Source organism: Rana temporaria, chromosome 4, assembly GCF_905171775.1.
Source record: "Rana temporaria chromosome 4, aRanTem1.1, whole genome shotgun sequence".
In the NCBI taxonomy this organism is placed as follows: Eukaryota; Metazoa; Chordata; class Amphibia; order Anura; family Ranidae; genus Rana; species Rana temporaria.
In genome coordinates, this window is record NC_053492.1 from 300470649 (window position 1) to 300497051 (window position 26403).

The 26403-nt window shown below is 44.8% G+C and overlaps 1 protein-coding gene across 1 annotated transcript; it reads left to right on the top strand.

Annotated features, from left to right (window-relative positions):
* Positions 1-626: 626 nt before the first annotated feature.
* On the top strand, positions 627-25582 carry ABRACL (ABRA C-terminal like). Its single transcript, XM_040350538.1, has 3 exons — positions 627-736; positions 23293-23360; positions 25178-25582. Exons 2-3 carry the CDS (start codon positions 23300-23302, stop codon positions 25360-25362), a joined length of 246 nt encoding a protein of 81 aa, XP_040206472.1. The 5' UTR covers positions 627-736; positions 23293-23299; the 3' UTR covers positions 25363-25582.
* The last annotated feature ends 821 nt before the right edge of the window (positions 25583-26403 follow it).

Sequence of the window (26403 nt, forward strand, 5' to 3'; positions counted from 1 at the left end):
GATTGGTTGCCAGGACCGCACTGCATCCTAGCAACCAATCAATTGCTGGTTAATTAGAAATGTAACTGGTGTAACTCCCCCCCTTTATCTTGCCCCCTGATGCCCATAGGTGGAAGTTTGTTGTATAGAAATAGAAGGAGGTATACAGTATAAGCCGGTGTATTGTGCTGGGCTAGTATGGAATCGGCACTGCAGTCTGTATGAGATTCCATGTATTCCAGGTTACCTTGTTCCAGCACAATGCTGTCACTGCAGTCTGTATGAGATTCCATGTATTCCAGGTTACCTTGTTCCAGCACAATGCTGTCACTGCAGTCTGTATGAGATTCCATGTATTCCAGGTTACCTTGTTCCAGCACAATGCTGTCACTGCAGTCTGTATGAGATTCCATGTATTCCAGGTTACCTTGTTCCAGCACAATGCTGTCACTGCAGTCTGTATGAGATTCCATGTATTCCAGGTTACCTTGTTCCAGCACAATGCTGTCACTGCAGTCTGTATGAGATTCCATGTATTCCAGGTTACCTTGTTCCAGCACAATGCTGTCACCGCTGTCTCCTCCCCCTAACCACCCGCCTTTCTTCTTATAGGCTTCTCCCTCCCATAGAGGCGGCCCTTTAACTCCATCCTACACAAAGAATAACGCTTTCTCTTCCTCCTTGGCTGTCTTCTATCGATCTGCTCAGGGTGTCGGAGCTTCCTGTTACCTCTAGATCACAGGAGCAAACTTACTGGGTGAGTGCAACTCCCTATACATACATAGGGAGCAGTAAAGGTGGGGATCAGGTATGTATCTGGGCTGGAGGGACGGTGAGTACATGTCATCGGTATGTACACGATAGCCCGAGATATGTCTATATATGGAGAGATCAGTGACAGATCATTCCCCCGAAACATGGCTGCATCTGCATGGATGGCTTTGATTTAAAGGGAGAAAAAAAAGGGGGGGGGGTGCTTTACTATAGGAGGGAAGACAATGAATTACATCGTGGATGGAGATTTGTGTATTATGTAATCCTTATTCTTTAACTCACAATTTTAAGAATTTGCTTGAATGGGGCTGCGATTTAAAAATAAAATGCAAGAAAAGTATACTGTGATCAGATTCTATTGCGGTAGATGGCATTGGTGGGGGCTCCTGGGACTTGTAGTTCGTCAAAGGAAACCTACATGTAGCTCTTAAATGTTCCGCTGTTTGTCTTTATGGTGGCCATACATGTAACAATCCGATTGAATGAAATCAAAATTGTGACCTGTGTTCAGTTGCGCATATGCATTTGTAATGAGTTTGCAGCTCTCTGCATTTGTGGTGGGGTTTATGAGAGATATGTATGTATGTGTGTATGTATGTGTGTGTATGTGTATATATATATATATATATATATATATATATATATATATATATATAGTGTGTGTGTGTGTGTGTGTGTGTCTAAAAACACACACTTAAAGTACAGCATGCTGCATTTTTATGTATGTATTATATTGACTGTCTAAAAACACACACACACACATTGTGTTAAGTAGGCTTATTAAAATACATAAATGTGTGTTCATACTGCGTTAAAAAAAAAAAAAAAAAAAAAAAAAAAAACACTTGACTGTTTTTGTGTAAATGAGCCCTAAATCAACTGACGATACAATCCGTTAGAATCGTAGAATGGTGGCCATACATGCAATCTACCAACATCTCTGTATAAGGTTCATTAGATCTACCAACAGCTATGTAGTAGAATGGCCTGCCTGATTGGATACTAATTGATTAGTTTAGGTAGGTGCTCCTAATTTACATCAATTTGGCAAATCCTAAAGGAAAAACTTTTTTTTTTTTTTTTTTAGTTTTGGATAGAGTGGAGAGGGATTAGAATGCATGTCGGGGTTTTTTTTTTTTTTTTTTTTTTTTTTTTTTTTTAATTTGCGGTCTGTGCCCCCATTTTAATGATTCATCTTTTCTATCTTTCCTGTTTACCCTTGTCATTTTAAAAGTGAAAAAAGTCATGGAGGGGGAAATCTTCCAATGTGACGCTAGTTCTGGTGACTTGGGGGACCCCAAGGGTTTCCCTTAATTTGCAGGGATTTCCTCTCACTGGGACAGGGAGGCGAAGGGAAATCACAATGGGACACAGATGGGGGGGGGGGGGGGGAATCTGACTGATTACAACTCTCCCTGGCTCTATCCGAAACGGGGGAGGGCAAGGTCTCTAACATATTTTGCCTTTAGTTCTACTTTAATTGCCAGGTTGTAACCAGTATGGTGACCCTTAAAGGGCCAGTATTAATGGACCCAGCTGGGCTTTTGCAGTTTTAAGCAAGCCATAGCCTAAGCCTGGAAAGCTACCCCCACCAGGTGAACACAGTGATTACTGCTAGCATCTATAATGACCGATGGCAATAATCGTATGTAGAATCTGAAAGGCTGGTTGTACCCAAGTTGATCGATCAAATTGGGGTACAGTCATCCTGCCTGTACATGGTTTGAATCTCGTATGGTCCCTGCTGAACCAGCCAAGATTCTGTGGCTGGCTTTACAGAGCTAAAACTACAACTGAGAAATGCACTAATGTGCTGGGATTTGTAGTTCTCTAGAGACTGGGAAATGCAATTGGGCTCGGTTTCCGCTAGTGCAACTTATCATGTGACTTTGGACTGCAAAGTCGCATGACGAGTCATACCCCATGATTTCCAATGAGTAACACACAGGTCCCAGACAACAGCAGGGGCCAGTGAGGACGCGCAGCGTGACTCGCGCATGTGCAGTAGGGAACAAGGCTTCACTTCCTAATTCCCTCACCGAGGATGGCAGCCAAAAGTCGAGCGATTGGCTTCGGCTGCCAACATCGTGGGCACCCTGGACAGGTAAGTGTCTGTTTATATTAAAAGTCAGCAGCTGCAGTATTTTTGTAGCTGCTGGCTTTTAATATTATATTTTTTTGGGCGTACCTCCACTTTAAGTGTCCTGGGAATTGTAACGGGAGTGGAGGTAGCTGCAATGTCAAGGTTACAAGCCCAAGAGAACTGGAAGTATAAACGGCTGCAACAGAGGCAGGGGACATGTTAGTAAGGCCATTTGGGACCTAGAGCACTACAAAGACAAGACAAATGTATGCTGGGACTTGTAGGTTTGCAGGAGAAACGCTGGTATAATATACTGGCAGTTCTACAGGGCCAGGCAAAGTATTAGTGAGGGTAGCTGGGACTTGTCTGTAGATGCCAGTAGGGCATGCTGTTCTGGCTACTGTACATAGTGCATTCCATTTATTTGATTGGGCAACATTTCTGTATATTGGTTATACAATGTGTAAGTGAAGTGTACTATGCCACCAAATGGGTTGCTTCTGTTTCCAATGCGTCTCGTCTGCAGAGTTCTGCTTCACCAAGGGCACCCTGGATAGTGCGCTCGCAGTGGATGGGACATGGCGCTGCCATGTTTAGGATGTTGGAAATGTACAATTAACAAGATTTCTAGAGTCGAGGCTGCAAAGATTGCAAGGGAGGAAAGAACTTCTCATGTTTTATATACAATCCTCATCGCAGATCAGTGAAAACAGGGCAATCCCCTACAGCCCAGATATTGTACAAAGACCTTTCTGGTCTCTTGAATAATTGCTCTGTTTATTAATCCGTCTACACTGATCACAAGGCTCCGTAAAAACTCTAGGGCTGCCAACAAAGCCTTGGGTCTGTATGACTTCAGTGCGTCTGAAGCATGATGGGGGAAGTTTAACAAAACATAAAATTATTTTCCTTCTGTGCTTGTGTAGGTTTCCTCTGGGTACTCCGGTTTCCTCTCACACTCCAAAGACATGCTGGAAGGTTAACTGCTTCCTGTTTAAAGGCTGTTGCGATGTCAGAGTTTGAATGTGATTCGCAGTGCAGATCGCATGCGTTATCTGTGCGATAACCTGCAGTAGATTCGTAGAGTTCCTGTGTCGCAGCAGTGTTAACCAGCCCTTGGGCCTCATGCATACTGGACATTATAAAAAAAAGCCAGTAGTGTTGGCGTGTGTCGTGTGTTTTTCTTTCTTTTTTTTTTTTTACCCCTTTCACACTGGCAGTTCCTGGCCGTTTGTGTTTTTGGCCGCTAGCGGGGTGCTTCCCCCCCCCCCCCCCCCCCCCCAATGGTTAAAAAGTCCTGTTTTGCAGTGCTTTTCAGGCGATTTGGAAGCGCTGTCCATTCATTCCGATGGACAGGGGTGTTTTGGGAGTGCTATTTATAGTGCTCCCAAAGATGCTGCTTGCAGGACTTTTTGTTACGTACCGCCCCAGTGTGAAGACTACTACGCCCACAAAAGCTTATGGCTCAAAAATGCTGATAAAAGCAGAATAGCCGTGATTTTCAGCTTTTTTTTTCAGTTAGTTTTTACAGCCTAAACTCCTATCAAAACCCACTAGTTCTGGGGGGGGTTTTCCAGACAGAAAATGCCTCTGTCAAAAACTGCTGGTAACAGCCTATGTGTGCATGGATACATAGGATAACATACTGGGGAGTTTAATGACTGCAGAAAAAAACATCTGAAGATAAAAACAGCAGCTGTAAATGTATCCAGTGTGCATGAGGCTTAAAGCGGATGTCTGCTGGAAAAAAAAAATATTAAAAGCCAAATACTGCAGCTGCTGACTTTTAATATTAGGACACTTACCTGTCCTGGAGTCCAGCGCCGTCCACAGCAGAGCACGAGCGATCGCTCGTCACTCTGCTGCTCCCCCCGCCATCCTCACTGAGGGAACCAGGAAGTGAAGCGCTCCGGCTTCACTACCCAGTTCCCTACGGTGCATGTGAGAGTTGTGCTGCGCCGCTGATTGGCTCCCGCTGTGCTCTGGGAGCCGAGTGTTCCCAGAGCACAACGGGTGGAGGACGGGAGATGATGTAATGCCCGTAGTCTGCCCATGACTGTGTGGCCGGAAGTGGGTGCAAATACCTGTCTTTAGACAGGTATTTGCACCCCCCTCCCCCCTGAAAGGTGTCAAATGTGACACCGGAGGGGGGGAGGGTTCTGATCAGCGGGAGTTCCACTTTAGGGTGGAGCTCCGCTTTAACAGGGGTGTCAAACTCTATTTCACCATGGGCCGCATCAGAAGTATGATTGCCTTAAAACGGCCGGTTGTATCTCTAAAATTAGATGCCCAGCGCATCCCCCTTCCTCTTACATTAGATGTCAAGAGGCACCCCACTATCAGAAGTTGAGTCCCCCACTCTCCCTTACATCACAGTGCACCCCCCCTTTCCTTGTGCTGCTGCTGGGAAGAAGCTGGATGCATTGCTTGAAAGCAGAAAGTAAGGGTCTGGAGTAGGACCAGAGGAGGGCTGGAGCTCTCTGGCAGCTGAAGAAGAGGTACGAGGGCCACATGAAATGGCTTGTAGGGCCAGATTCGGCCCGCGGGCCTTGTGTTTGACACCTGTGCCCTAGTATGTGTATGTATGAATGTGAGTTAGGGACCTTAGATTGTGAGCTCCTTGAGGGCAGGGACTGATGTGAATATACAATATCTATATGTAAAGTACGGAGTACCTAAATTGCAGGTCCTATATAATTGCTAAAAATAATGTAACAAGAACAATGAAAGTACAATGGGGGAATTTATGAAAACTTGGGGCAGTGAGAATCTGGAGTAGCTGTGCCTAGCAACTAATCGGCTTGTTTAGTAAGGCACAGTTTACACATGTGACTGAGCGGTAAAAATTGGTGGTTGAGGAGATTTTTTTTATCACCCCTCAGCTGTCCTGCCTCAAGTTGAAAGGGGTGTACCCATCCCACGGGCACAAGGCAAAAATTATCTGCCCTGTCACGTTCAGCAGGCTGTATCACGGCCCAATGTGACCTATTCAAGTGAATGGGGCTGCGAGGCAATCGCTGGGCTCCCGGGTGCAGCACAGTATTCCTATCGAAACCACTTATTTGACTGACTAAAAAAAAAAGCTTTCAGGAGGTTGCAGTATTTTTGCTTCCTGAATGCCTGTCAGACGTGTCTGCATTGCTCAGTGAAAATCAATCCCCTTCTCAGAGCAATGCAGGTGTATATGAGCCTTGACTGCGTATCGTGCGCAGCTGCTCTCGGCTTCTGTCTGCTCCAGTCTTGGAGAAGGGGAGGGTGCAGCTCCTCCATTCACAAAACGCCTTCAGTGAAAACCGTTCAAGATGTTTTATTAATGCTTATAAAGGTGTAAAACTAGTGACACTATGAGGTATGTACTCCAGATGGCGCTGTAAGTTTTGGCACCTTATGTTCAGTGTTTAATGTAAGTGTGCAGGAGTAAAACGGTTTTAATGAACGCAGCCACCAAGGAATGGTGTCAGCCCTGCACAGTTGTCTTTTTTTGCTGAAATACAGAATACCACCCACTATCCTCATTTCCATTCCCTGGGGAAGGAGGGTTCTGTAGTTTGAAAGAGGAAACTGGGATGTCTGATTAGACTGCTTAAGATAAAACTGTGCACAAGACACACAGCGACTTTGGCTTATTAACAGGATTTCTCAAGTCGTCTTCCAGGACGGCACCTTGAGAGTAGACTGGCTCCACCTGACAGGAAACACAATCAGAAAGAGGTTTAAAAGCCCCGCCCCTCCCCGTGCACCTCAGTTATTGATTGTGTTTCCCACCAGCGAAACAGTTTGTTATTTTTTATCAGACCTAAGGCCTGGGGCTGGTGGTCCCCCTCCGGGTACTGAGCAGTGGGTCCTGGGGGCCGTCCCTGCCTCAGCTTAAAGGTGTAATGCCTGTCCCGGGGGGTTTTCCCCGTGTGATAGGGGGGGGGAGGAAGATTGCAAACAATACCCCCCTTCTTTCCTTTCTGTAGGAATCCCTGGGATAGTGGCTATTCCAGTACTCCTATGTGGCCATGTTCCCTCTCCTCCAGGACCCCTTACCTGCTGGGCGGGTGTGAGGGCTTCCTCAGCGTGGCTCCGGTGTACTGTCCTCCCGGGGACATTTTCGAATGGAGCCAGCAGTCGACGCCGCGTCACAGGCGGCGCGCGGTGATGACGAAGTTCCGCTTCCGGTCTTCACCAAAATGGCGGCCGCCAGCGGCGTCGGCTCCTCGCTGTTCTCACTGCAGCAAGGAGGAGAGTGGCGCCTACACGACTTCGCTATGGAGCGCGAGGATCGTTCGCTAGCTGCCGAGGACACCACCAAGGGTGAGTCTGCCTCAGAATGTCAGGGGGGCATATTGGACTGGGTCCTCTCCCCCCCCCCCCCCCCCCCTCTCCTCTCCTCTCACACTTGATGTTTGAACTGTGATATATTTTTTCTCTCCCCTTACAGGGGAGGAGGTTTCTGCCCAGGGGGAAGCTGCTATTCTCTCCCTAAAACACACTTCCAAAACCAAGAGGTGTGGTAACTGTAGCATTAAGCTGGCTGCAGATTACTCCAAACTTCTTTGTGCCAAATGCATACAAAAATTGACAGCAAAGGAAACTTCCCTGATTATGAAAGAATTCCTAGCTGTCCAATCCCAAATGCTCTCCACATTAAAGGAATTTAAGGACACCTTAAAAAATAGGGATCCTGAGCCCATAGCAGCCGGCCCCTCTTCTCTAGAGAGCTCATCCACCCCAGTGCCACGAGTTTCCAGGGCTAGGGAGTCTCTCCTATCTGACACCGAAGATTCAGAGGCTCCAGAAGATGGGGTAGTTGATAGTCATTCTGAGGATGAGGATGAGGATGCCAGATCAGGCAAATATATTTTTTCTACAGATGACATGGGGGGTCTGCTGTCTGCTGTCTATGCCTCTGAGGGGATCCAGCAGCCAGCAGAGCTGGTGTCACCTCAGGACAGAATGTACCAGGGTTTAGCTAAACCCCAGCCAAAGGTTATCCCAGTCCATCAGTCACTTAAAGATATAGTTCTGAGGGAATGGGCTGAGCCTGAAAAGAAACTACTAAGGTACAAGACCTGGAAGAGGCGCTGTCCCTTTAAGGAGGAGTTAGAAAATACTTTGTTTAAAACTCCTAAACTAGATGCATCTCTAGCCCAACTCTCCAGGCAGTCTGACCTCTCGTTTGAAGATGCAGGAAACTTAAAGGATTCCTTAGACAGGCGGGCAGACACCTCCCTTCGCAGGGCCTGGGAGGCTAATACGGCCGCCCTTGGACCCGCTTTAGCCTCTTCCTGCATCGCTAGGAATGCAGATACCTGGTTAACCAGACTTCTGGAGCATGTACCTCAGACCTCCAAGTTTAAAGAAATTAGAGATTCTCTTACAGTCATAGGCAGTGCGGTTGCCTATCTTGCAGACGCATCGATTGAAACAGTCCGATCCTCTGCTAAGACGGGTGCTCTCGTCAACGCCGCCAGAAGGGCGGTATGGCTCAAGACGTGGGAAGGTGATCTTGCTTCCAAGACCCGTCTATGTGCCCTGCCCTTTGAAGGTACTCTTCTCTTTGGGGCAGGACTTGATCAAGCTCTAACTAGGGCCTCAGAAAAGGGGAAACGGTTCCCCCCAAAACCTAGACCTAACAGGAGAAGATTTTTTCGAGGCCCCCAGAATAAAAACCGACCTTCTGACCGAAGATCGGCCTTTAATAAGCGTTGGATCGCGGGAAAGGATAAGCCAAAAGGGGGTATCCTTTTCCCCGATCCCAAACCCGCAGGTAAGGACTCCAAGTGACTTAAGAGTCGGGGGAAGACTCTCCCAATTTTTTCCAGCCTGGGAGAGTATAACACGGAGTCCTCACATTCTGCAAATAGTGAGGGAGGGTTACAGATTGGAATTCCGACAACTTCCCCCCCCAATATTTCTCCTCACTCATCTACCCCAAGATCCCCTCAAGGCAGCTGCCCTTCTGGGAAGTGTCACAGATCTAGCTCAGCAGGCAGTCATAATCCCAGTTCCGCCAGGACAACAGGGTCAGGGGGTGTACTCACATATTTTCATGGTGCCCAAACCTTCGGGGAAATTCCGATTGATCATAAATTTAAAACTTTTAAATACCTTTCTCCTCTACAAGAAATTCCGCATGGAAAACATTTACAGTCTCAAGGGACTGTTGTTAGAAGGAGTCTTTATGGTAACCATAGACTTGAGGGACGCCTACCTCCATGTCCCAGTCTTCAGGGACCATCAAAGGTTCCTCCGATTTGCCATTGCCTCCCCTCAGGGGATTCAGCACTGGCAGTTCACCGCACTCCCCTTTGGTCTGGCCTCCAGCCCAAGGGTTTTCACGAAGGTCCTGGCAGAGGTGGTCGCCTTTCTACATCTGAAAGGGATCTCCCTTGTCCCCTACCTGGACGACCTACTGCTTTTCAACCCCAGCCGAGAACTCCTTCTCTCGGATCTGGCCACCGTCCTGACTACTCTGGAATCTTTGGGATGGATTGTAAACAGAGAAAAATCTTCTCTCCTCCCAGAACAGAGAAAAATGTATCTGGGATTCCTGATAGATTACATAGAGAAAAAGCTGGTTCTTCCAGAGGACAAGATCCAGAGACTCGGGTCAGTGGTCAGGTCCGTCATGGGGTCAATAGAAATTTCCCTCAGACAGATCATGAGGTTACTGGGACTGATGACCTCATGCATCCCAGCGGTCCCATGGGCCCAGCTTCATTACAGATCCCTGCAGGCCTTCCTGCTCTCCTCCTGGGACGGGAAGGACTCATCCCTAGACTCCAGGGTCAGCATCCCGGAGTCAGTAAAATGCACACTGGGGTGGTGGCTCATTCCTCAGAATTTGGAGGAAGGCCTCCCATGGAACCAGACAAATCCTCTCAGGATAACCACGGATGCCAGCTCCTGGGGGTGGGGAGCCCACATGTCGGGTCTCCAGGCCCAGGGGTGCTGGGATCGACAACAGAGCAGGTCCTCTTCCAACTTCCGCGAATTATTAGCGGTCGGGAAGGCCTTGGAGGCGTTCGAGGAGAGAGTCATAAACCAAGAAATACAGATTCTCTCCGACAACGCAACCACGGTGGCGTTCATAAATCACCAGGGAGGCACCAGGTCCCGTTCCCTCCTAAGGCTGTCCTTAGAAATTCTGAGTTGGGCAGAACAGAGAGTCCTCTCCCTTTCAGCAATCCACATCAGGGGAGTCCTAAACTTAGAAGCGGACTTTCTAAGCCGCCAACCCATCCTCCAGGGGGAGTGGGAATTAAATCGAGAAGTCTTCGACTGGGTTCGACATCGTTTCGGCAACCCAGAGATAGACCTCTTCGCGAACAGGAAGAACAGGAAGGTAGAAAGGTTCTTCTCCCTCTCCCGGGATCAGGGATCGGAGGGTGTGGATGCGTTGGCCCAGGCCTGGACATTTCAGCTGGCCTATGCTTTCCCTCCCCTGAGTCTGATCCCAAGGGTCCTACAGAAACTGAGTCGCTCACGGGGGAAGCTGATCCTGATCGCTCCCCAGTGGCCCAAAAGAGCTTGGTTCCCAATGTTAGAACGTTGGTCAGTTCTTCCTCCCCTTCCTCTCCCGGTCCGAGTGGACCTTCTGCGGCAGGGACCGATCTTTCACCCAGAGCCCGACTTTTTCAGTCTGACGGCCTGGTACTTGAGAGGTGGAACCTGCAGCGGAGAGGTTGTTCGGAGAAGGTAATAAATACCCTTTTGGCTAGTCATAAGGAGGTCACTAGGAAAATCTATGCTAAGACCTGGGGGGTTTTTTCACGCTGGTGTGCAGCCAGGCAAGCCCCACTACCTGAAATATCTGTCATCCTGGAATTTCTCCAGGAAGGAGTTGATCTAGGACTAGCCACAAGAACCTTAAGAGTACAGGTAGCCGCCTTGTCCTACTTTTTAGACAAGAGGCTGGCCCTGGATCCGCTGATCAAGCGATTCCTGTCGGCTAGGGATAGGTTATCCCCTATTCAAATCTCCAGGGTTCCCCCCCCTGGGACCTCACCTTGGTTCTAGACCATCTATCCAAACCTCCGTTTGAACCGATAGACAGCATTCCGGTTAGGCTGTTGACATTTAAATTCTCCTTTCTTCTGGCTATTACTACGGCCAAAAGAATAGGAGACATGCAGGCGCTCTCAATCAAAGAGCCTTATTTTCGTCTTTTTGAAGACAGGGTAGTCCTAAGTCAGGATCCCCTGTACCTACCTAAGGTGGCAACGAAATTTCATAGGTCACAAGAAATTATTCTTCCTTCATTTTGCGCAAATCCACAGAACGAAAGGGAAGAGACCTTCCACTGTTTGGATGTAAGACGCTGTTTGTTAAGTTATTTGGAAAGGGTGAGCGAGTTCAGACGCTCATCTCACTTGCTAATTAATTTTTCAGGACAGAAAAAGGGTTGCCAAGCATCTAGAGCCTCTATATCTAGGTGGATAAGACAGGCAATTTCATTAGCATACATTAAAGCTGGCAAAACAGTACCTAAAGTCAAGGCACATTCCACGAGATCTATAGCAACCTCCTGGGCAGAGAGAGCAGGAGTTTCAGTGGAACAAATCTGTAGATCAGCAACGTGGTCAAGCCAGAACACCTTTCTCAAACACTACCGAGTGGAACTTCTGTCACCCCAAGACTTGACGTTTGGCAGAAGAATCCTGCAGGCAGTTGTCCCGCCCTAAGGTAGGCCTGAGGGTTACTTGCTTATCTCTCAAGGTGCCGTCCTGGAAGACGACTTGAGAAAATACCAGTTACACTTACGGTAGCTGTTTTTCTGTAAGTCTTACAGGACGGCAGGCCTATTTCCCACCCTGAGGAATTTATATGGTTTGTATTTTTATATACTGGTTCCCGTGCTCTTATGGTGGTTACTTTATCACTAACTGAGGTGCACGGGGAGGGGCGGGGCTTTTAAACCTCTTTCTGATTGTGTTTCCTGTCAGGTGGAGCCAGTCTACTCTCAAGGTGCCGTCCTGTAAGACTTACAGAAAAACAGCTACCGTAAGTGTAACTGGTATTTTTTTGCACTTATTAAACAGGTAATTTAAAACACTTGGGTTTGTCTGACAGACAAAAATGTTGCATGTTGCTATATACACTTTACTGCAAAAAAACAATGCAGCCCATGCATACTTGTTCCTGGTCTGTTGAGCTGACCATATACACATAGGCCCAGATTCAAGAAGCAATTGCGCCTGTGTAACCATAAGTTACACGGCGCAATTGCTTACTTGCTCCGGTGTAACGAGTGCTCCTGTTTCAGGAACCTCGTTACACCGACTGCAGGCTAAAATCTGCGCGGCATAAGGCTCTTATGCCACGCAGATTTTAGGCTGCATTCTTGCGTGGGCCGCTAGGGGGCGCTCCCATTGTGATCAGCGTGCAAATTGCATACTACCACTGATTCACAAACTTGCGCGGGCCCTGCGCAAGCCAGGTACGGAGTTTACGTATGGCAACTTTAGCGCAAGGCTGCCCTTTCTAATAGTAGGGGCAGCCAATGCTAAAGTATAGCAGCCGTTCCCGCGCCGTGAAATTTGAATTTCACGGCGTTTGCGTAAGCGCGCAATTTAAATGATCCCGCCGGGGGCGGGAATCATTTAAATTAGGCGCGCTCCCACGCCGAGCGCATGCTCCATCGGGAAACTTTCCCGACGTGCATTGCGGCAAATGACGTCGCAAGGACGTCATTTGCTTCAAAGTGAACGTGAATGGCGTCCAGCGCCATTCACGTTCACTTTGAAGCAAATGACGTCCTTGCGACGTCATTTGCCGCAATGCACGTCGGGAAAGTTTCCCGACGGAGCATGCGCTCGGCGCGGGAGCGCGCCTAATTTAAATGATTCCCGCCCCCGGCGGGATCATTTAAATTGCGCGCGCTTACGCCGGGCAATTTTGCCCGCGCGCCCTCGCAAGTTACGGAGCTACTGCTCCATGGATCGAGGGCAGCGGCGCAAATTTGCGGGGGCGCAGGGCAAAATCGTTGCCCTGTGCCTCCGTAAGTTTAGCGCAAAACTATGCTGAATCTGGGCCATAGATTTTATGTCGATGGGAGGCATAGTGTCCCATCATTGGGGTCGGTGGGAGGAATAGCCTGCAGGCTGAACAAAAAAAAATCTAACGGATTTCTCCATATTCACTTAAGCTGCCCATGGATGCATTGGTATTTGACTGGTTCAGTAGGGGGACCCCCCCCCCCCCAAACAAAAAAACCCGCATAAGCTATGATGGACTACCTTAGCAGCATGGATGGATAAGGCTTCATTTCCACTGGCGTTTTTACAGCCACTGTTGTTGGGCTTTTTTACAGCTTAAAAACGCCTGTCCATGTTTATTTTGAAAAAAAAAAAAAAAAAATTTGTGAGCTGCAGCTTTAAAAATGTCGCGTTTTTGAGCGTTTTTGAGCGTTTATGCGCGTTTATGCGCGTTTTTGAGCGTTTTTTAACGTCTGGCGTTTTTACAGCTCTACTCTGGAGCTTCAGAACGCCCTGGTCCCGCGTTTTTTTTACAGCTCAAAAACGTCTATGCCACTTGCAGCTCAAAAACGCCTATGTGGGAATGAAGCCATAGAATAACATGGACAGGCGTTTTTAAGCTGTAAACGCTCAGAAACGTGGCTGTAAAAACGCCAGTGGAAATGAGGCCTTAATCTTAACTGTGGCTATTGAATTCACTGGAAGTTTAAATACCCAGGTAGCGTATCCCCCCCCCCCCATCTCTGTTGGCCGACAGAATCATATCAGATGTTGGTGGGACACGTCAACTGACATTTGTTGCTCCATAGAAGGCAATGCATGTTCCAATCGGGTCCGCTTGGAGAAAACTGATAGACAGACCCAATTGGTCCATCTGTGTGAAATAGGTCTAAGGGATGGTTGGGAAATCTTGTCCATTTTCTTTGCCATCTGTGTCCCATTGCAGAGATTTCCCTTCACTTCCTGTTTTAGATCGCAACAGGAAGGGAGAGAAAATCCCCTTCAGTATTGGAGTTCCCGAGGTCATCTGACCTAGTGTTCCAAATGGCATATTTTCCCTCTCTTCCTGTTCTGGTGACAACACAATTTTGGATAATTTTTTTTTTTTCACTTGGTGATGATGGTAAACAGGACAAATAGAGAGGGTGAATCTCCCTAAAGGGGGCATAGATGGCAACATAAACCTGGCAAGCGTTCTAATCCTCTCCACTTTATCCAAAAATTAAAAAATTTCTCGGCAGAATACGTCTTCCCATCGAGTTTCTGGCTGAATTCTGCCGAGAAACTCGGTCATGTGTACGGGCCTAAGAGTGTATGGCCAACTTAAGGGGTATGTGTGTAGCCTTGCACCTTGGCAGGCGTATCCCTACTGCACATGCGCAAGGTGCGCTGTGCTTCGTGAATGGCTCGGCGGTGGGGAAAAGAGGGGGGCCAAACTTCCGGCTGAGTTTGCCACTGCAAACTCACCCAGAAGTGGGTACCTTTCAAAATCAGGTACCTGTCCCCCAACAGATGCCAAATGTGGCAGCAGGGGAGGGAGGAGGCAGACAAGCAGAGCTTCCCCTTTTGGGTGGAGCTCCGCTTTAAATCACACTGCCTGGTGACACACAGCCAGTGTCTCACAGATGCCTCCTGGGAAGGCTACATCACCAGTGCCTTTATGGGAAATCCTGTATAAATACTGTAAAATTTCAACAAATCCTCTCAAGATCTCGTGGCAAAGACTTTATTTATTTTTTTTAACTTGGGTGGTGTCTACGTGTGCATGCACAGGATCTTGTGTGGGTGGCATGTTCGAAATCCTGGAAGTAAGGAGAGTGAGAATCTTCTGTGTTTTGGAAATGGTTGGGAGGGAAAAAAGCAATGGGGCGGGGGGAGGAAAAGTGAAAAGTCTCAAACCAAAGTCTACAATTTAACGTAAATATCTTTTCCTTTTTGTAACTTTTTCTTTTTTTGTGTCCTTTTACTTTTTTTTTATTTTTTATATTTGTTATTGTTTGCGTAAAGGTCCACTTTAAAGTAGCTTAGTTATATAAACGGCGATTATGCCACCAGCTAGTGAATTAAGATGTTCCTGTGAAAAAGCCTTAACTGTCAACAGGAAGGAGTGAGTGGAAGTAAAGTTTCAAAACTTCCGCAAATGCAGCTTCCTGCGTCCTGTCATAGCAGTGTATAGGCTTCTTCATGGATATTCCATGACTGTATGTTGGGGAAATCGCTGATGTAACATTTTTACCCTAGTTTCTGATTTTGTTAGTAAACTGTAGAGATGCACGATTCTGACCAAAATGAGAATCATGTTTTTATTTTTTGCCTAGAATAAAGATCATGATATCCTTGCGGCGTAAAATCTTTCACATTATACAAAAAAAATTGGGCTAACGTTTACGTGTGTGTGTGTGTGTGTGTGTGTGTGTGTGTGTGTGTGTGTGATTTTTATATATGTATGTATGTATGTATGTATGTATGTCCTTTTCTAGCAAAAAAAAAGATTTTAAACTTGAAACCAACAAATGTCAGAAAAAGGTTTGGTGGTTAAACTTTCCTAATTTTACACACAGAAGTGTGTTCCTTTGATGTAAAAGACAAATTGTTACAATATTTTAGACTAAGGCTACTTTTTATAGTGAGGCGCTTTAGAGCTAAAAATAGCGCCCGCACAGTGCCCTGAAAGTAGAGCTGCACGATTCTGGCCAAAATGAGAATCACAATTTTTTTGCTTGGAATGAAGATCGCGATATTCTCACGGCGTAGAATCTTTTAAATGTATACAAAAAAAAAATGGGCTAACTTTACTGGCTTTTTTTTTTTTTTTTTTTTAATTCATTAAAGGAGTTCTCTAAGCTAAAACGTTTAACCCCCGCTGTGCCCGGGCTGTAAAACTATACAAAATAAACTTTCACTTACCTGCCTACGATCCCCCGTTGTTCCGATATCGCCGTCCCGGTCTCTTCCACTTCCTGCGGGTCGGTGACTCTCAGTGCGCTCAGCCTATCAGCGGCCGCAGCAATGTCCCGTCGCGGCCGCTGATAGGCTGAGCGCACTGTGAGTCACGACCCGCAGGAAGTGGAACAGACCGGGACCGGAGAACAGGACGGCGATATCGGAACAACGGGGGATCGTAGGCAGGTAAGTGAAAGTTTATTATGTATAGTTTTACAGCGGGGGTTAAACGTTTTAGCTTAGAGAACTCCTTTAAAGTAATTTTTTCCAAAAGGCATTTAAAAAGACTGCTGTGCAAATACAGTGCAAAATAAAATATTGCAACAACCCCCATTTTATTCTCTAGGGTCTCTACTAAAAATATATATATAATGTTTGGGGGTTCCAAGTAATTTTCTAGCAAAAAAAATGATTTAACTTGAAAAGAGCTGTCAGAAAAGTTTGTTTAAGTTACATAATTTACATACAGAAGTTTATTCCTTTGAAGTGATACAATGTTTAGACTTAACTTTTCACTGAAAGAATGTTTTTAAAACTTGGCAGGCTGCCCAGACTGACTTTTGGCTGAGAGCAGACAGGAAATTCTTTGCATACCAAAGTGCAGAGAGAAAATAATTTTCATGTCAAAGATTGTGAAACTTTGTGTCAAGAAATGCAATGGGAAAAAGATCGCGATAACTATTCTTGACGATTAATCGTGCAGCTCTACCTGAAAGAGCCTCTCCTTTCACTCTAGTGTGAAAGTCGGAGGGCCTTCACACTGGAGCGGTGCACTGGCAGGACGTGTAAAGTCCTGTCAGCTGCATCTTGTAGGAGCAGTGTACACATCGCTCCTACAGCACCCCTGCCCATTGAAATCAATGGTCAAAGCGCAGTGGCAGTTAAGTTTTCAGGCGCTAGCGGGGGTTAAAAGCACCCCGCTAGTGACCAAATGGCACCGCAAAAAACGATGTTACCGCCGACGGTGCAATGCCCCAGTGTGGAAGTAGCCTTAAATTGGAGTTCCACCCATTTTTTTATGTTTGTCTGTGCTGCATGCCCTAATCTCATAGTGTTCAGAATGGACATTTTTTTTATTTATTTTGTTGCTTGTAAATACCTTATTTTGTAGCCCTTCATTACTTCCTCCTCCTTATTAGCCTAGGCTATTAAGTCACAAGGCTATTCGCAAGGGTTTCTGGGATAGGCATCATGTATCCCAGTAGTCCTTGCAAATAGCCTATTTGCATAGAGAAGGGGCGGTAACTTCCTCTGACACTCCTGTTGCTATGGAAACCTGACTGAAACCTATTACATCGCTTGTGCAGCACTGAGCATATGCGAGATCTGCAAGGCTGAAATCCAGGAAGTCATAAAGTCTGGCTTCATGATGCCCACACTTAAGGTCAAGGTCTATTTCTAGATTATAAACTAAATGCTCGAACAACCTAACAAAACGGACCTTAGTTTACAGACTAACTTTACTAGACTACATTAAGCTTGTGTATTACAGGGGTATTTATATTTAAAAAGTGAAATTGTGGGTGGAACTCCCCTTTAACTGATGAATATTCTGATACTTGGCAGACTGTAAAATCCGGGCAGCTGTGGCTTCAGCAGAGAGAATTCTCTGCATAGAAAGATCGGGAAATACTTTGTCAAGATTGCAATAACGATTCTTGACGATTAATCGTGCATCTCTAGTAAACTGAATAATTTTTTATTTATTTTTAATCGTATACCCTGCAGGTTAATGCCATAATGTTCTAGTATGCACAGTGCTGCAGTGTCAACCATCCTGTGGGTCACTTGCATCTTCGCCTGGTCTTCTTTTCGGGTTCCAGCTCTTCGGCCACTTAATGCCTGGGCCACGATAACGTCATTCCTGCACATATACACGAGAGACTCATTGGTGCATGCTGAGCTTGTTATTGGTGCACGCTGAGCTGCACATTCATGGCTCAGTGTACAATACAGCAGACGGGGAGGGAAAGCACTTATGACAGAAGAGACTGATGGGGTCCCTCCTATCATAGCCCTACCTAAAGTTTGTTTAATGCCACTTTAACAAACTTTATTTATTTTAAAACCACAAACGTTACAAATGCATCATCTGAGAAAATGTTTACCATGAAATGCTTTATACGTTAAGTACAAAATGGCTCAGGTACAATCTGTACATCATTTTTGTATAAATAGAGGATATCATCCAGTAATACTCAAGTGACACTAAACAAAATGATTCTCCCTCCTTCCCTCTTCCAAATATGGGGCTGCTGTTGTTGATCACCTTCTGTAAAGTCTAGTTTCCTGGCTTATAGGCTGGATTCACACCTATGCAGTTTTAGTGTTTTCCGCATTTTACAGATTTGCACTACAATCGATCTACCATGGATTCATATGGAACATATTCTGTTGAGCAAAAAATGCATTGGTGTGAATCCAGCCTTATGCTGACCCACTGCTACCAGCAAGATCTGAGTAACTTTGAATAAAATGGGGAAAGTTGGGAGAGAGGTCAAAGGTTCTCATCTGCATTCTTGTTCCCGGTCTCTTGCTGGCTGAATTGAGTCCAAAGGACTACCATGGCCATCTAGCATTTTCAGAAGGAAGGCTCAGCAGTGGCAATCTGCATGTTCTTCTCATGAGAAGTACCTACCACATAGTGTAAACTAGCGTTGGCAAAAGAATTGGAAGTGGCTGATAGGGTGCCTTATCAGGACCTTCATTCTCTTCTATGGAGCGGCGGGCATAAACAGACTTTTTCGGTTTTTTACTTCTGCCTACATCCAATCAGTTAAAAAAACAGATGGGAATGTCCATTTCCATCCGACCACCAATAGAGAGCAGGCTGTGTCTGCTCCGCATTAGCGGAGTGGACACAAACCTGTCGACCACCTGCTCAGCGGGGATCAGCAGACATATTCCCCCCCCCCCCCCCGCTGAACATGCAGATCGCAGCCAGCGCCTGCCCTGTGTGAAATGGGTCTACATATTCCAAATAACATACCTGGAACATACCTAAAGTCTACATGCCTTTTATCCTACATGCTTTTTTTTTTTTTTTTTTTTCCAAGGTAGGAAATGGTAAGATAAGCTCTGGAACCTGCACCTTTTGATAAATAAATAAAAAAAAGTCCGGTATGGCAGTTCCTATGTTATCTGCCCCCTTGCTTGGAATGTTGGGAGACCCCTGCTGTAGTAGTTCTTGATGCTGTGGGCATCTGGTACGGCTATCTTGGAGATGGGAGCCAGCTGTAGCTTCCTCAGGAACCACAGCTGGCTTTCCACTGCAAATGCGTGAGCTTGCGAAGCGCTTTGTCATTGGTCCTGTAGCCTCTTCAGACATGTGACAAATATAAATTGGTACTCTGTTACAGGCTGGAGAAGAGAGCGAGACACTTTGAGTGAAATTCCACTTTAAGTGAATGTTTGAGTATAGATCTGACCTTTTCTCGCACCCCTGGTGTACAGCCTTCAGGTCACATGCTGCCCTTTTATCCCCCCCCCCCCCCATGTGCAGCCTGCTGAACATTGGTAGCCCAGTAAATGCAACTGGAATGGCTGATGACCTAGCTGCATCCCAGTGCCAGCATGCCTAAAATGTAAACAAGTCACCAATGTGAATGCTGCTGATATTTACCTGCACACTGGCTCTTAAATGTGGGGCCCTATTGTGATAAGTGGGGTCTGCTGCTCTGAACTCAAAGCTATAGATTGCTGAAGAACTTGAACGGTAAAGGCAAACTCCACCTTTCTTAACATGTTACACTCATACAATAGCTGTAGCATGGTGACTAACAATTCATGTTAGTTTAAATTGATGGTTGTAAATGTAGACCCGCCTCTTCACATCTCTTGTGATGAACATCTGAGCTGTGGGGTTCATGTAATGTCCAGTACTGTGCATTGCAGTGTCATTTAGAACTATTGGCGCTGCAGAGCACACACATTGGTGCATTGTGGTTACATATGGTAAAGCATGTGATTTTTATTACGCAATTATAAAGCAGCAAATTTTAAATGCTAACCTCTGGACATGTCTGGGGCAGCATCTAGGGTCCCCTATATGTACTTGGTCGACCACCACTGCCTTGCATAACTGTACCACAACCTACTGCCTGTTGTACTTCGACTGTTTTGGGCACTTTAATCACACCAGGGAAGAGAGGGCAAGTATAAACTATTGGTCTTCTTCCTATTGGTCATAAAATGCTGGGTATGAGCCATTTGCTCAGATGACGTTGATTTTGAACATGTCTTGTATACATTGAGGGCTGTCAGACGGAACACAAGGGCGGGCCTAGCCTAGGGGAGAGAATGAGTCTTGTCTTGAGAAAAAGTTGAGCTTTATGCAATGTACACTCTGGCATTCTGTCTTTAAACACAAGCAATAGAAAAATCCAAAACTGGACAAGTAGTGACTTTGTAGGGTTGCATTTCTACGTTCATCAGTATAAAAACAGGTTTAGTAATCGGATCACTTGAAATCAGATGCTCCTTTGGGGCCTGTTGATATGGTGCCTTGAATTCTGAAGGGGATCCCAATGCACCTTTTCAGCACTCAGCCATCCACAGACAGTTTGAGTCTTGGTTCAGCAGGACTGCCCAAGATTCAAACGATGTATGGACATGCTGATTGTACTCAAGTCGATCCATTGATCAACTTGGGCACAACCAGCAATGTGGATTTTTAGGATGCAGTTATTGCCAGCAGCTATAGCCCCCTAGCAATAATCATTGTGCTCTTGGCTCCCCATGCCCCAGCCCCTCTGCAGGAGAATATAATGGCTCTATAGGAGACATTCCACCATCAACACTATCTGTGTTGATGGGGGGAATTCAGTGATTTTCTTTTCTTTCCTGCAACTATTATTATTATTAGTGGGAATGCTTTAATAAGCATTCCCAGTATTGATATTCGTTTTTTATTATTCTTCTTCTTAATTTTATTCCGTACGTTTTTTGGCTCTGCGTAACTTCTGCATACTTTCAGCTATTGAGACCATTTAACTTTTAAAATGTTCGTCTCATTCAGCTAACGATGGGACTTCTTCAAGTTTTTTTGTACTATTTATACTTTTTAAAATATTAAGCTTTTAGACACTTTTTTTTAACATTGAAGTCAATGAGAACATCCTTTTTCCTGCTTCAAAACACACGTTCTGCCAAAAGTTTCAGCTCCTTCATACTTTCACTTACAGACACCAAACAAACTTTAAAGCGGTCACAAAATATTCAGCTATCCAAACATGACTTTTTAGATTGATATCTTATACGGTTTTTGTGAAAACGCAATTTACGTTTAGTGATTTTTTTATCGGTTATAATGTAATCCTATGGAGCAGGTTTAGAGTGTGTCATGTGACCTTTAGAGTGGAGATCTTTGAAAACAAAAATTATCTTTAAAAAAAGGGCGAACAAATTGCTCTCACGCCCACAAGATCTACTTGTCATACACAATTTATATATCAAAACGTAGGTATGCTTGTCTGGTTTCAGGCAATGTGATCAGTTTTGTGATACGTATTTTAGTTTTAGTTCCAGGAGCTTCTAAAGGACAAGAGTGACAAAACCACTCTCATTGACCGTCCATGTTAAAAATTTTAAAAATTTTCCTGCAAAACACACAAAGACGCTCTTTTCTAAATCGCTGGCATGGCCACAATTTTAAGTTTATCAACATAAATTTCATATCGATGCGTTCACAAGGGCCGTGTCTTTCAAACGGTGAAGTCGCTGTATCGATCGCATGTACGGTTGTGGATTTATTACGTTTTGTTTGGAGGCGTAATTAATGTATTGGTCTGTGAATTAAAAGGCGTTTGTAATGGAATTTCTTTCCATAAATAGCTTTCCTTACCTCAGGGCAATATTCCTCCTCACTGACCTGGGGGGAGGGGAAACCTCTTGAGGGGGGAGGGGCGACCAGGAAGTCAGGATACTCTCTACTTTGCAGATAGAGAAAGGAGCTGTGTGTCCTAAAGATAGTGTAGTGGTTATGGTGAATGGCTTTGGTGCGGGCTCAGCAATTCAGCATTCCCACTCGCATTTTCCTCAGGGAATGCATTTTCTAGTTATTATTATTATTATTATTATTATTATTATTATTATTATTATTATTATTATCTATGGCAAGTTTTACAGTGCAAGTTAGTGCATTGTGCTTAAAAAAAAAATGCTGCATGCTTGTTTGGGGTCCTAATGCAATGCCCATGGATCAGTGAACCAGAAAATGTTTCACGTATGGTTGAGTCCTAATGCAATGTGCAGCAAAACCACATGCTTGCGTATAGCACACCACTGAGAATGGGCGCTTGTTGATAAATTTGATTTTATTGGTGTGCATGTATGGCTGAACTCGCATTGCACACATCGCATGCGGTTGGCACCGGAGATCACATGTGATGTCTGTTTGCACAAGTGTAAACCTGGGCTTAATGCAGAGAATACCTAGACGTGTGCCTGGGCACACCCCAATCACCTAGTGCACATGATTATTATTGCTGTGTGTGCCGGCAGGGAGATGGGAAAGATCTCCCTCTTACCTGCTCTGCCATAAGAAGTTATTGCGCACTTCTTCTTTTTCACCCTGCCAGCAGGGAGAATAATCTACTGGGGCCATAGACACATTGGGCCGGATTCAAATAGCCCGGCGTAAATTTGTGCGGGCTTAGCGTATCTCAGATACGCTACGCCACCGTAACTTAGTGAGGCAGGTTCTGTATTGAGAAAGAACCTGCGCCCTAAGTTAAGGTAGCGTATGTGGTCCGGCGTAAGCCCGCAAAATTCAAATTATCCATGTAGTGGGCGTGTTGTATGATAATGAAGGCTGACCCCACGTAATTGACGTTTTTGACTAACGGCGCATGCGCAGTCCATGAACGTAACCCAGTGCGCATGCTCCAAATTAACCCGCAAAAATCCAATGCTTTTGACGTGAACGTAAATTACGCACAGCCCTATTCGCAAATGACGTAACCTACGGAAAATTCGACGCTGGCCCGATGTCCATACTTAACATAGGATACGCCTCATATAGCAGGGGTAACTTTACGCCGGAAAAAGCCTAATGTAAACGACGTAAAAAAATGCGGCGGACGTACGTTTCTGAATCGGCGTATCTACCTAATTTGCGTAAATCGACGGAAGCGCTACCTAGCGGCCAGCGTAAATATGCAACTAAGATACGACGGCGTAAGACTTGCGCCAGTCGGATCTTGGCAAAATTCCAGCGTATCTTGTCTGAATACAGAAAAAAGATACGCCGGAGCATCCTAGAAGTTACGCGGCGTATCAATAGATACGCCAGCGTAACTTCTTTCTGAATCTGGCCCTGTGTGTGTGTGTGTGTGTGTGTGTGCTTTGGGGTGCACAACCTTATGATATAGGCTGTGCACACCTATGAGAGAATCCATTGCTCTGTATAGAGTACATTCTTCCTTTCCATTTCTCAATGTACACTTCTTGGGGTTATGGGAATTACATTTTAGATTTAACCTTACTTATGTAATTAATCTAATGAAGGTATTCATTTTAAATTGAAATTACTTTTTATTTTTATTGCAGATTGATAATGAATGTAGAAAATGAAGTTAAACTCTTGGTGGAGCAGATGCATCGTCTTGGCACAAGAGGTGAATATAAATTATGAAAATCTGTTTGATGTAAACAAAATAAATCCTAAAGGAATGGGAGATAGTTGATGAACACTGCCCATATCTCAAAAGATGCTTCAATTGGTGATCTATTTTTATCAAAACAAGCACATGAAAATGAATTTTTAGTGTGTTTGCCTTTTTATTCCTGACCATAGAAAGATAAAACGGCTTGGTGAATATGAAATCGCAAGTAGACCTTTATCCACACAGCAAGCTTTCATTTGTTGCCTTTTGTTTACAAAGTTTAGTAGCTCAAGCTAAAATTGATGCTAAAGTCAGAGGAGTGACTCCCTCCTGAGGTTTCATGGAGGCTAGGTTTACACTGATCTGATTTTAGATTTTTTTTATTTGTGCGATTTATGTAGTGCAACATTGATGCAACGGTGATGGAGGTCTGCAAATTCTGCTTGGGCCAAAATCGCACGTGAATTGTACCAAGTAGTACAGGAATTTCTTCCAAAATCGCACTGTGCCAAGTTTCATTGATGTGAGCGGGCACCATTGCAAACAATGTGATTTCCGTTATTGTGCGACTGACATCTGAAATCGCACTAGTGACTGGAGCCTAGACAAAGTGGTCTTCCAGACAGGCAGAATATGATGTGCTTTACTTTTTTAGTTTAACTTGGTGCTCTGAGAATCCGCTTTCATGTTTAAATAGTTTATTTTCACAAATGGCTTTCTTTTGATGGTATTTGATCGCCTGTGCGGTTTTTATTTGTGCTATAAACAAAAAAGAGCATCAATTTTGAGAGAAACATTTTTCTTTTTTGCTATAATAAATATCCTAATTTTTTATTTATTTATATATTTTTTTTTTTTTAGGCCGATACGTATTCTTAGTTTTAAAAGACAAGGACGTCCTGTCGGGAACAACTGAGCTACTATGCCACCGTCAATTGACGGCGGCTGGTAGATAAGTGGTTAAAGTCTTCAAGTGTAACTAAATGCAGATTTTTTTTTTTCTCGTTGTGGAGATGGATTAGAACCCCAGTCAGGTTTTTTATTGCTGTCTGTGTTCCATATAGATTCACCCTCTATATTTGTCTGGTTTACCATTATAAGCTATTCGTGAATGTAAAAGAAAATGCCAACATTTGGTCAGACGCCAGAACGGTACTAGATCGGAACACATCCACATCCAATGGGGACACTCATTCTGGTTACACCACAGGATTCCTTCACTTTGAAGAGATTTCCTCTCACTTCCTGTTTTGGCCATGGGGAAGGAAATTAGGGGAAATCTCCCCTATGAGAGAAAAAAAAATTGTGTCTGTTTGTTTTTTTCTTCTGTCACCATTTTGCACAGAGCAGCCTGTATCCTCCTCTTCTCAGGTCCATTCCTTCGGTTCAGTGCCAGCAGCTTGCTATAGGGGCACCCAAGCGGAGTCAACTTTAACCTTCCCTTACAATATTAAAATGGGGGAGAAAGTTTTGAGTTTTTGTTTTTCTTTAAATTAGAAACTTCAAACATACATGCAGTCTCTCCTCTGCAATACAATAAACTTGCCTGCTTGCAGTCTTCTTTAGAATGTACACTGAGCTACCACTGTGCAGCTCAGTTTACATTCCAGCACAAATCCTGTGTGCCGGGATGACGGCACTCCTGCACAAGCCACAAACACCAGTGCTGGCGAGGGACCTCAGACTGCTGAAGTAGAGGCAAGTATTGCTGACTTTTCGTTCCTCTTGAACTGAGGAAACTGGAGCTAGAAGCTGATCTTTGCTGAACTGAGAAAACCCAGTACCTCTTTCACTGCGATGCTAATTGATGTAACTCTGTTTATTTGTAGGCCCGGATGGAAAACTGAAAGTAAAGTTCGGTGTATTATTTCATGATGACCAGTGCGCCAATTTATTTGAAGCCATGGTTGGAACCCTAAAAGCTGGCAAACGCAAGAAGCTTTTAACATACGATTCAGAAATGCTTTTACAAGGGGTACATGACGACGTAGAGATTGTGCTGCTTCAGGAGTGATCTGGATTACAGATGTCATTTTGGCTGCACTAAAGAACATCTTTTTAGTCTAAAGAAAACCCTTTTCAGGAAAACCTGTGCGCAATCAAGATGATAAATGTATTTTTTATATCGGACATTCATGATAACTTTTTTTTGTTCCGTTAATGCTTTGTTTGAAAATACATTCCCTTTGGCACCTTTAATGTGTAAACCAGCAATAAAGTCTATTCATACTGAATACCTGTACATTGGTGCTGGCTGCAATGTTTGTAGTATAATCACATCTGGATATATTTGCATTGTCGCCCAAAGTGTTTGTTTAAAGTCTTACTAAACCCTGCATTCACTAGATCTGGTCTCACAGAACATGGGGGATTCAATTTATTTTATATATAAACTGCTAAATACCCTTTCTCATCAGCAGTATAGAGCAGACGTTTATCAGTGTCCAGCAGAGCACTGGTTAAAGCTTGTAGTTTTCCTTCTCCCCTGATTGCCCTATGAGGCTGTGGGACCCCTGGCCCTCTGTCTGGACAGGGATGATTGGCCCTGTGCTGATCACATGCACTCTCTAGCAGTGCACACCAAACTGAGCATGTGCAGCTTGCCTCCAGGGCCCTGTTATATCAGGAGATTGGGGACACTGGAAGAAGGGAGGACCAGAGAAGACATGATTAAACAGCCTTTTTACACAATGCAGAGGATTAACCCCTTTAGGTTCCACAGTGAGTATAATAAGCATGATTTACTGTGTGTATGTGTAAAATTCGTATGAGTGGTTTTACTGTTGTGGGTTTAGGGACACTTTAAGGATCTTTGCTTTCCTGGTTGGTTATGGTGGATGATTGTTATGCCGGTGTCTTGAGAAAACCGCTGACAAATCTTTTTGTAAACACACTTATTTTTTATTTTTTTCCATAAAACCCAGATTATGTTCTCTAACCCCCTTATCCCTTGTACCACAAAAACCCTTAATACTTTAAGGGACACTAAACTTTTGGTTTAAACAATTTTATTTATTTTTTTATTTTATTTTTTGTGGAATTTTGCTCAAAAGGA

Coding starts and splice junctions, on each gene's coding strand:
- ABRACL (XM_040350538.1), top strand. CDS start 23,300: ATGAATGTAGAAAATGAAGTTAAACTCTTGGTGGAGCAGATGCATCGT. Junction 23,361..25,177: donor GCATCGTCTTGGCACAAGAG/GTGAATATAAAT, acceptor GTTTATTTGTAG/GCCCGGATGGAAAACTGAAA.